This window comes from Oncorhynchus tshawytscha, linkage group LG25, assembly GCF_018296145.1.
Source record: "Oncorhynchus tshawytscha isolate Ot180627B linkage group LG25, Otsh_v2.0, whole genome shotgun sequence".
Lineage (NCBI taxonomy): Eukaryota > Metazoa > Chordata > Actinopteri > Salmoniformes > Salmonidae > Oncorhynchus > Oncorhynchus tshawytscha.
Genome location: NC_056453.1, coordinates 9873874 through 9885810, shown reverse-complemented (window position 1 = coordinate 9885810; position 11937 = coordinate 9873874). Strand labels below are relative to the sequence as shown.

Below are 11937 nucleotides of genomic sequence, written 5' to 3'. Positions count from 1 at the left end.
GAGGGCAGTATTTGTACAATTGAGCCTCCGACTCCAATCAGGGTCGTCATGCACCCATTATTCTGCCTTAGGAGTTTAGTACAACTGCCACATAGTATAACTCAAGAATTAAAGCAATTTTAGTACTTTCGAAAGCAGGCATGCCAGCTAAGATAGTAAGACAAACTACACTAGCTTGATTGATAGCCTGAAATGGCTTGGTAGCGAGTTATGAGGTTGGGAGATTGGGAACCGATCTAGCTGGCTAGCTAAAGCCAACTTAACAAAAATTGCCAGGTGGCTAGTATTATAACCTGGTCTCTAAGCATTTTATATTATTCTATACATACTGTACATCTGAGACACTCCATTTAGTATGATATATTACGTTTGGTATGGCTACATAAGACAGATGGTTACTTGGTCAGGGTGGATGGGTGGGCATATAACGCAATAGTCTAGCAACCCAAAGGTTACGAGTTTGAATCTCATCATAGACAACTTTAGCATTTTAACTCATTAACAACTTTTCAACTACTGCTACATACACTATACAGTATACCCAAAGCATGTGGACAGCCCTTCAAATTACCCATTGCTGACAGGTGTATAAAATTGAGCACAAAGCCATGCAATCTCCATAGACAAAACATTGGCAGTAGAATGGTCTTACTGATGACTTTTAACTTGGTACTGTCATAAGATACCACATTCCAAAAAGTCAGTTCGTCAAATTTCTGCCCTGCTAGAGCTGCCCCGGTCAACTGTATGTGCTGTTATTGTGAAGTGGAAACGTCTAGGACAACAATGGCTCAGTCGCAAAGTGGTAGCCCACACAAGCTCGCAGAACGGTATCGGTGAGTGCTGAAGTGCGTAATGTGGAAAAATTGTCCATCCTTGGTTGCAACACTCACTACCAAGTTCAAACTGCCTCTGGAAGCAACATCAGCACAAGAACTGTTCGTCTACCTTTCCCAATGCATAGTGCCAACTGTAAAGTTTGGTGGAGGCTGTTATAGCAGCAAAAGGGGGAGCAACTCCATATTAATACCCAAGATGTTGGAATGAGATGTTCGACGAGCAGGTGTCCATATACTTTTGGTCATGAGCAGGTGTCCAGCTAACATTAAATCAAACTTTTGGTCATGTAATGTAGCTTGACTCTCTCCTCAAATTAATTTACAAGCATATTAGAGTGTCCTCCTTAACATATCTTTGATCCATGGTGCATCTTGGAAAGAACCATTTACTAGGGAGAATAGGGGGTTACTCTTTGCCTGGTCCAGGTAGTGTGCCCCCTCTGCAAAACACCACTGACAGATCTTGTATTATATATATATAAATCATTATGATAAAATGTGGTCTTAAAAATGAAGTTAAGTAAATAATTTAACATCTGAAAAAGTATTTTTTTAAATAAAAATGGATAAATACAGGCAATATATTATTTTTAATTACATAAACAAACAAAATATCAAGCAGCAGGTGCCCTTGTGCCCCATATGGGCATGACACCTCTGCAAATCCAAAGGCTGTGATTTTCAAGGATGCCAAGAATTTTCGGGGTCCATTTTTTCCATCCTAATTATCTTATTGAAACCAGGATGGGACTCCATGTGTCATTCTCAGTTAATAAAAAAAATAGTGAAAATGAATGAATGAGATTGTTTGATGATGAATGGTGTTACATTTCTATAGATACTTTTTTCAGTAGTCTATGACTGTAATAAATGTTTGAAGTTAGTCAATAGTCGAACTCAAAAGCAGATACACGAGCATACAATAAACAACAATAAAATAAATACTATAAAACAAACAAGTAATATTGCAAAAAGACTGCTGCGATCTGTCAACGTGTACGAATTTCACAATTTTGAATTATTTTTTTTACAACACAAAATTGCGCCAGCTATCAAACACATTGTCTATGATGGAGAAGGAACCAGCCTTGCCATGAAACATCACTCAATGGTCATCGAGACTGCGCCCTGTATCACTCCAAACAAAACCACATCAAAACAAATGGAATATTTTAGAGACACGTACATATTGCATGAATCACGAAGGAAAAATGCTGCAATACTGGAACTAGATGCGCTGTCTCCCTCAAACCAACGAACCCCAAACCCGCACGCACCTCTCTTGGCGCGCACACACGCACCTCTCCAGTTTCAATGAATTTGCCTGGGGCAGGACCCCTCCCACTTCGAGTAAGCACTTAATTGTCAGTTTTGACGAACGCTGGGGTACTTAAATAGCGTCAAAGTTTCTTGTATGGGTGGAATTGGTCAACTTGCCACAGAGCGCATGTTACCCATAGTTTATTCCAGCTCCGCAGATCGATAAGCATGCAGGTGTCTCTCGCGCTCCTTGTCTCCAGCACCGTGCTGCTGCTGCTACAGGGATGTTGTACCTTCGTGCAAGGATGGAGGGTGCTAAAAAACGATGCTACAGAGATCGTACCAGAATATACTGAAAACATACAGCCTCCCGAGGAACCAATACCACTGGCTTCTAATAATAACAATAATACAATGAATCGACCAAAACACGGGGGAAGGAGATCATCAGCAAACACAGCCTCCTATAGTGAGTATTTATTTTTACGTTATCTGGTAGCCGACATAGCTAGAATGAATATAGGATGTCCATATTCAAGGCGCATTATGAATACTTGTAACAATGACTTGCTTTATTTGTGAAACACTCGTAGCCTACAATGTGAGATTGGTATAGAGAAACGATTTATCTGTATGGATCGTCTTTCATCAATTTAATTGAATACGTTGGGATATTGCTTAATCGATCTAACAAATATTTCCTTCGAATTTTACTCTAACACATAGTTAGATTTATTCGTAGGATACTTATATCAAATCGAGGAGTTTAAAATAAACTGCGTGGAATAGTGCTAATATCTCATGGACATGAATGCACAATATGCTCTCGTGCATAATGTGCGCAGTCATTTAGTGAAAAAGTGAGTTTTCAATTTGTGGTAAACGTTTCAACAATATCTAAGAATCTGTCATGTTACGCATGTGAGATAGATAAGGCATTATTTCTCAAGCACTGAGCTTTTGGACCGTCAGCACTGTTCAAAGGGCGCGAACTGCTCATTTCCCCACACACATATTTCCCAGCATAGCGTCTCATCCTTTAGGCACGGGTTAATTTGTTTCTGTCAATGTGCAAGACCACACACGTCCTTTTAATCATAAAAAAAATGCGCAAGGTGTCGATTAAAATATCAATGTAGCCTATAGTCTCTGGAGAATAATGAAACCTCACCTGTGTGGTTTATGTAAATCATTAAGGCAAGAAACCCTCCAAAGACCACCCAGAATATCCAATAATGTTTCATTTATGAACGTGCCGAGAAGTGCTACTTTCTGTATGTAGAATAGTTAATAGCAATATCATGAGTAATGCCTCAACCTTCAGTGGCTGTTTTAAATTGCAGCTTTCCCTGCTGATGCATTAGACTGGAACAGCTGTACTGTTCAATGGAGCAAGCCGGATTGCGGTTAGATGAATGCTATGCCAAGGCTGATAGGGCAATATGTCACAGACACATAATATGCCCGTGGTTTCATCCTCACACGATCTGAAGAGCTGCACTTATGAGAGATCAGGGTTTTTCACTCTATCCTTGGTGCTATTTCCCTCTCTTTTATACAACGAATTAGTTCAGGTCTGCCTATGCCATAACTATTTAATTGCAACATCATGTGTCCAAATAGAAAATAGAGTTTCTGCTCTTAGGGGATTTCTTCAAGGTATTTGGGAATTGCAACACTGTGATAGATAATTGAGTCCCACCTGTGGCCAGTACAGGTTATGCTGTAGTCATGCAGATTTTTTTACAGAGGAAATATCTCTGATTGCCTTGTCTCATGGATTCAATGTTGTTCTTTCCAAGTTTTCCCCGAATCTAATCATGTCATTTCAAATCTAAAAGAGTCGTACATAGAGTACAAATGACAAATGTTGTGATTAGGATATAAAATACTGTAATAATGGGTGAGATACATTTAACATAATACTTGAAATCGATAAACAACAGATACATCTGCAGGATATTAATTTGAGACCGTTTGCTACAGAAGGGAAATGAACCTGCACCAACAGGAAATGCCATTTATTATGTAGATTATAATTCATGAACATTTTTGTAGGTCTTGATATATTCTTCGTAAGGGGAAGTCAAGTCAGAAATGTCAAAGTGGAAATGATAAACTTCAGAATGCTTTTTAAACCTCAAATACACCGTACATATCACATTTCTTTGCACCAGGGCTATCACATTAAGATCCTACACCTGTAGCTTTGCGGTGGGGGTTGGAAGAACGTCTTTTTAAATCTCCTCTTATACTGGTCAACATCCATCAACCGAGAGAGAGAAATAATAATCTATTGGGTCATATCATATGCGATTAGGGGTCTTTCTCATAGGCCTATCTGCCTTCCTCTGGGAGTACCATATCTTCCCATGATTCTTCCCATGGTCCCAGTGGGGTCATTGAGGCAGAGAGGGTGACCTCTGTCTGGCTCCCCTCCATGACAGTCCATCCCTGGTCCCTAGGCCCAGCAGTCAGCACACTGGGAGAGACCTGAGAACAGGGGAGAGACCTTATGCTGTGGCCGCCCGACCAGCCGAGCCACAAAATAACACCAGATCAGGTTCTCTGAGGGGAGAAAAAAGTCATCCTTCCATGAATCCTTTTTTATTGCCTTTTTGCAATAGAAAAGCCACAGAAGAAAACAGATACATCTCAGAGTGTATAATTTCTTAAACCGACATGTCCTCTGCCATTCTACACGCCACATGTAAAAAAGAAAAAAGAGGACAATAACTCTTGCATAGGGCTGTTAAAAAGGCCATGGCCAACATATTGAATGACCAATTATGCACTGAATATGCTTTCTCAAATCGTTTGGTTCATTAGTCTCATTTCCAATTGTCAAATGTTGTACTTAGGAATGACAACAAGCATTTAGAGAAAGTTTCCAATCTTCACATCCTTTTTCCGGAGGGCCTGTTTTGTGTATGCCAGCTTTTGTTTCCGATTTAAATCTCCATTATGTTTGATTGAGCTGTTTAATAGCATTCTGGTCTGGATTTACTATCAGCTGATTGCTGCCAGCTGGAATTCCACATCCAACCTCATTGTCAGGCAACAGTCATTATCAGATCATGCATCAACGTTAGTGTTCAGTTGCAACTTATTTCCCCCCCTTATACTGAGCCCTTAACCAAACATGGGGACAACATTGGTTTTGAATTGGATTTGTATATCAACATTGCATTTATTTAATTACCATTACATTTTTTTATAAAAAGTACTCTCTGCGTTAAGAAATTCTAAATGTTATGTTTTTCTGAATGGTGAAACGGAAGGAAGAGTTTATGAACATTTCCGATTAATTAAATTGAGACTCATATTCCATTTCCCAGCCCAGCTCCACGCATGCAGTTAAACCAAGTTCTTAGAATAAACAAATAACATTATACGCACAGTGGGAATCGTACTTTTGACACTGACACACACATACTTTTGTCATTGACATATTCAGCACGTCTCACAGAGACACAGCTCTCAAGCTCTCTGCTCTTGAACAGTTAAATGGAAGATTGTTTCCCTCGAGTCGGTCCGACTTCAAAGTGTTTGGTTTTTTGGAGGGATGCCACAGATTGTGTAACCTTGATATCCTCCTCTTCACCCCAGGTGCCTCGGAGCTGAGCTGCAGAGAGCTGCGCTCCACCCGTTACATCACTGACGGCTCCTGCCGCAGTGCCAAGCCCGTCAAGGAGCTGGTGTGCTCGGGTCAGTGCATGCCCGCCCACCTCCTACCCAACTCCATCGTGCGCGGCAAATGGTGGCGGAGCAGCGCTTCCGACTACCGCTGCATCCCGGCCCACTCCCGAACCCAGCGGGTGCAGCTGCAGTGCCCCAACGGCAACAGCCGGACTTACAAAATCCGCGTGGTCACCTCCTGCAAGTGCAAGCGCTATAGCCGCCACCACAACCAGTCAGAGGCCAAGGAGGCCTCCTCTTTGCCCGAGCCCCGACGCAACAAGAAACGCACCCGGTCTCCCGGGAGTCAGAGCAAGAGCAACACCCCGACGCTGGTCAGCAACTCCTACTGAGGATTCCTTTCCTTCTTCCGTACAAATGCAGAGACCAAAGTAGCACGCTCACTCATACACACGCACATGTTACACACAACCCAACATGGCTCCTTCATTGGAAGAGGGAGAGGAAGAGACATTTCAACAAAAAGGGATTTGTTAAGCTGTTTGTTGGACTGGCTTGACATGCGTTTTTCTCACCAGACAGGCACTATAGATTTTGCAGCCTATTTTCAAACATATTTCAGAACCTTTGATTTGCATGACCAAATGAGTCAACAGACTGCCAGGGAAGGCCATGGGACTGGTCAGGAAAGTTGGAACACTGCTCGGATTGGAGTGTAGATCATCATTACACACTCCAGTTCATAGATAACGGCCTCTGACTCAGGCACAAGTAGAATCTACCTTAGCCACAGCAAGAGGTGCACCTAAACTCAAAATCCACCTGTGAAAACATCCAGCGGGCAGGCTACACTGCTTGATAGGCCTATAGGGTTGAAAGGTGTCTCTATGCTGTAACTGGTTCTAATCCATCTTTTCCATGGCTGTGTGTACTGTACCGTAGCAGCACCTGGTAGCCCTGGGGCTTCAGGCTCTGGAAGTGGGCTGCTGACAGGCCTGAGAGGCCCTGGCCTTGACCCCAGACCACGCAGTCACATGACAGCCCGGGCAGCACCTCACTCACCAGGAGTCTCCCAGGGCTCTCGCTCCGTAGCAGCCTTACAGGAGCTGTCAGTTAGGGCCCCTGGCCCAGTGGCCCTAGAGCCCCTGTGAGAGAGGCAGAGGGAGAGTGAGAGAGGGGAAATGGCTGTGTCAGCAGGCCAAGACCAGGGTCCCTTCGGTCAAACAGGCAACTAGGCATTCCTGTGACTCATCTTAATGACTAAATGAGCCCATTCCTGTGTTTAGAATTTCCGCTAGACATGGCTGGTTCCTGTTTGCAGGAATCACACACACACAAAAGGTCCACGTGTGGAGGCGGCTCCAGTAATTGTGCCTGTTGTTACCCTCTGGCACAACATTCTCCACTAAACCCACACTGACTGGAACTATTTTGTTAGCAGCAAATAACATTGGCGACCAACTAGTCATGTCCCTATTCTATTCATTGTGAACCTAGAGTGACTCATTCTCTGAATAGCACTGACAGGAAAGATAGATAAAAAACTGAATCTCAATCTGAATTGTTTGATATTGGCTGTTGATATCCTGCAGGATGCTGACGGACAGAAATAGACAGAAAGACAGACAGGAAAAGGTTGTGGATGCCCAGTCTGCCCATGCTGACAACCCATTCCCTTTTTTCAACCCTTTCAGTACTATGGCCTGTATTTCATGAAGAATACTCATAACGTTTCCACTTATTGTCCACATTCCATTGTTCCATTCTCTCATATCGCTTCCTGATTTTCAGTTTTCTAAACTGTACTGACAGTGTTTCCTTCTTGTTCAATTGTGTGTTTGAAATAGCAACTGGAAAGGATTTTGTCATATAAGTAGAGTTGTCATGTATAGCTTGATTGTACATATTGTTCCTATCTGGTCTTTTGGCTAAAAGCAGTTGGGGAGGAAAAAAAACCTTGCAGACTCAAAGAAATTAACTGCATATTTATTTTTTATTTCCACATGTAAATTATTTATGCAACTTTTTGTAGTAAATGATAGCCATTATTGTCATTTAGAATAATAGTGACTGTCAGATAATAATGAAATGCTGTACAGTACACGAATCAAGTAAAGGCAGATATATTTGAAAGAACTGTGTGTTTGTTATCATTCTTCTCTGAATGGGCTTGCTTTGTCAAGGTCGTTCTCTCCTTTATCTGTACCTGCATGCTAAGCGTACCTCTCAATGTGTCTCATGAAAACACATATCGGTAATTAGGAAGTTGAGGTTTTGTAGCTCTTTGGAATGTCTGGCCCGGCTCACAAAAGGAATGGAAGAAGAATTTGCACAAAGGAATTCACACATGAGACGTTAGAGGCTCAGTCACAACAGCAACATTGCTTTGTTCATAGAGGTGGATACGAGCCATAGAACCCGTCATTCAGCCTGTTTTCTCACCTCCCTCAAGGTCCTAATTTATTCACTGAAAACTTGGACTCTCAAACAACTACCAACACCTACTGGATCCAGGCACTCCAATGCACCAAATTAGGTGTTTATGATGAGTTTTATGGACCAACGTAATTCTGAATGATAAAACTGGCACCTATTATACTACAGCACTTTAGAAGACCAAATAATGTTAAACTGTAGTAAATACAAAACAGAGAACCGAGTGGAAGCTATTTGTAAGTGGGTGCTTGTCATTATCCTTGCCAATGACTAACAATTGATATTCGGCCATAATCAAGCCCTATCCAAGAGAGCAGATATGCCATGCTTTTTAGCTCAAACTACTGGCACCCGACTAAGTTTCCCAGTAATTCAAGAACAGGTACTTAAGTGCAGTACATGAGTGGTACCTTAATAGATTGATGCTGACAAAAGCATCTGCCCGTGTTACTGCGTTTATACAGGCCATTACTCCACAATTACCTAGTGTCGACCTCGGTAGGCCTAGGGAACACGAGGGTGTACGGCAGGTCAGACACGATCAGTTTCCCTTGGGCACGTCATATGTCTACTCTAAAGCAACTTAACTACGCCCAATACGAGGGCCGCCGTTGAGGTTCTCAGCACCAGGTGCAGAAAGTCTATGGGGGCCTTGGCTATTAAAAGAGAGAGTGCAAAAGCCTCAGATTTGGTCCCCATAAATCAACTTTATTGGATTCACAGACGGTTCCTGATCGTTTCATGGCATGTACTGGTATGGTGAATATTTATAGAACTGACAGGTTTTTATAACCATTGATTCCCACCTCCCAAACTTAGCGAAATAACTGATATATACATAGAAACGTAGAAATGTTGTATAATTCAAATGAACTTTTAACGATTCCTCTAACGAGATGTTGCAATTAAGCCCTTCTTTCAGCTGCCAATTTCTCAGGCTAAATCACTTTTTGTTAGGCTATGTTGCCTAACAAAAGTGCTTTCTGGACTTGTGCTCTAAACACACTACTACGCTCATCAGCTAAAATATAAAATACAAACGCAACCATTTCAAAGATTTTACTGAATTACAGTTCATATAAGGAAATCAGTCATTTGAAGTAATCTATGTATTTCACATGACTGGGAATACAGCTATGCAAATTTTGTTCACAGATGCCTTAAAAAAAAAGTAGGGGCGTGGATCAGAAAACCAGTCAGTATCTGGTGTGACTACCATTTGCCTCATGCAGTGCGACACCTCTCCTTCACATAGAGTTGATCAAGCTGTTGGTTGTGGCCTGTGGAATGTTGTCCCACTCCTCGTCAATGGCTGTGCAAAGTTGCTGGATATTGGCGGCACCTGGGACACGCTGTCGTACATGTCGATCCAGAGCATCCCAAATATGCTCAATGGGTGACATGTCTGGTGAGTATGCAAGCCATGGAAGAGCTGGGACATTTTCAGCTTACAAAAATTGTTTGCAGATCCTTGCCACATGGGGCCGTGCATTATCATGCTGAAACATGAGGAGATGGCGGCGGAGAAATGGCACAACAATCGGTCTCATTGATCTTGTCATAGATATGCAATTGTCTTCTTTGTCTGTAGCTTATGGCTACCCATACCATTACCCCACCGCCACCATGGGCACTCATTTGCCCAATGAAGTCGATTATGATGCCAAACTGGAGTCAGATCTAGACCCTGGTAAGGACAACGAGCACACAGATGAGTTTTACTGAGACTGTTTCTGACATAGTTTCATCAACTGTCCGGATGGCTGGTCTCAGACAATCCCACAGCTGAAGAAGCCGGATGTGGAGGTCCTGGGCTGGCGTGGATACACGTTGTGAGACATCTTTGGCATTGTGTTGTGTGACAAAACTGCACATTTTAGAGTGGCCTTTTATTGTCCCTAGCACAAGGTACACCTGTGTAATGATCATCCTGTTTAATCAGCTTCTTGATATGCCACACCTTTCAATTGGTTGGATTATCTTGGCAAAGTAGAAATGCTCACAAACACCGATGTAAACAAATTTCTGCAGAACACTTGAGAGAAATAAGCTTTTTGTGCGTATGGAACATTTCTGGGATATTTTATTTCAGCTCATGAAACACTTTACATGTTGTGTTTATATTTTTGTTAAGTGTATAATGGAATGGTAAAATATCCCATTTCAACAGTGTGCACAGCATTATTGTTTAGCTTGTGCCAGAATGTTTTTTAAAGATTGGTAACCACTTGAATGGCTTAGCAACTGCCAACACAGACTAAACTGATGTCTTGCCAGAGAGCAAATTAAGTAGATTGTATTTCACCATATAAAGATGTTTGACTAATACGCATGTCTGCCAGTGTTGTCTGTATTACAAGAGTAAACGACTCTCTTCTGCTGAACTAGTAATACATGAACGGAAATGAAGTTGAGGAGACCTAGCATGTGAACCTAGCATGTGAACAATGTTGGCTTATTCAAATCAAGCTAAGGGCAAGCAATCCTCAAAAACAATCTTTGGCATATTACAATTCCCCTGGTCGGCTTCCTGCGCAATAGCCTAACAACCTCGCGGCCTTCCAAGTAATTTCCCAAAAAGGGATATATTTACTGAGCAGAGAACATTGCTAATGCAATACATGATATTCTGACCGTTTTCAAGGATTATATAAACGTATGATACTATTATGCCCCAGTAATTTCACCTCTGTGTCCCAAGTCAAAGTGCTCCAGGAGCAGATATTATTCCCCAAGTCAAAGTGCTTCAGGAGCAGATATTATTCCCCAAGTCAAAGTGCTCGAGGAGCAGATATTATTCCCCAAGTCAAAGTGCTCCAGGAGCAGATATTATTCCCCAAGTCAAAGTGCTCCAGGAGCAGATATTATTCCCCAAGTCAAAGTGCTCGAGGAGCAGATATTATTCCCCAAGTCAAAGTGCTCGAGGAGCAGATATTATTCCCCAAGTCAAAGTGCTCCAGGAGCAGATATTATTCCCCAAGTCAAAGTGCTCCAGGAACAGATATTATTCCCCAAGTCAAAGTGCTCCAGGAACAGATATTATTCCCCAAGTCAGACACATATGGAATATGACAGATGTATTTAGAGAGGGATGTTTGTGTTCAACTGACCACACCCTTCTCAGGTCATGAGTGCTAATAGCTTAAAAGAAATCGAAACCAGAGGAGCAGCTTGGCAAAGATCTGGAACGTGGAAAGCAACCAGTCTGACGCATTTTTTGTATCCTCCTTAGCCAGTTGCTGGAGAAGGAGGATAGGGTTTCAGAAGAGGGCTGAGAGACTAATGTTCAGCGGGGAAGGGGAAGCCAGGGTCAGGGGAGAGGAGAGCAGAGGCGAGCCGGGAGATGTCCTCCCACATTAGCGTCAACATGCTAACATACAGTTGAAGTCGGTAGTTTACATACACTTAGGTTGGCGTCATTAAAACTCATTTTTCAACCACTCCACACATTTCTTGTTAACAAACTATAGTTTTGGCAAGTCAGTTGGACATCTACTTTGTGCATAACATAAGTCATTTGTCCAATAATTGTTTACCGACAGATTATTTCTCTTATAATTCACTGTATCACAATTCCAGTGGGTCAGAAGTTTACATACACTAAGTTGACTGTGCCTTTAAACAGCTTGGAAAATTCCAGAAAATTATGTCATGGCTTTAGAAGCTTCTGAATGGCTAATTGACATAATTTGAGTCAATTGGAGGTGTAACTGTGGATGTAATTCAAGGCCTACCTTCAAACTCAGTGCCTCTTTGCTTGACA

General features: G+C 42.1%; 1 protein-coding gene across 1 annotated transcript; it reads left to right on the top strand.

The window, feature by feature from the left end:
• Positions 1–2070: 2070 nt before the first annotated feature.
• On the top strand, positions 2071–7874 carry sost (sclerostin). The gene is made up of 2 exons (XM_024387530.2): positions 2071–2568; positions 5709–7874. Exons 1-2 carry the CDS (start codon positions 2328–2330, stop codon positions 6128–6130), a joined length of 663 nt encoding a protein of 220 aa, XP_024243298.1. The 5' UTR covers positions 2071–2327; the 3' UTR covers positions 6131–7874.
• Positions 7875–11937: the final 4063 nt, after the last annotated feature.

What these genes read in the sequence shown, in the direction of transcription:
- sost (XM_024387530.2), top strand. Translation starts at nt 2,328, where the DNA reads ATGCAGGTGTCTCTCGCGCTCCTTGTCTCCAGCACCGTGCTGCTGCTG. An exon ending in AGCAAACACAGCCTCCTATA is followed by an intron (nt 2,569 to 5,708) that starts GTGAGTATTTAT and finishes TCTTCACCCCAG; the next exon opens with GTGCCTCGGAGCTGAGCTGC.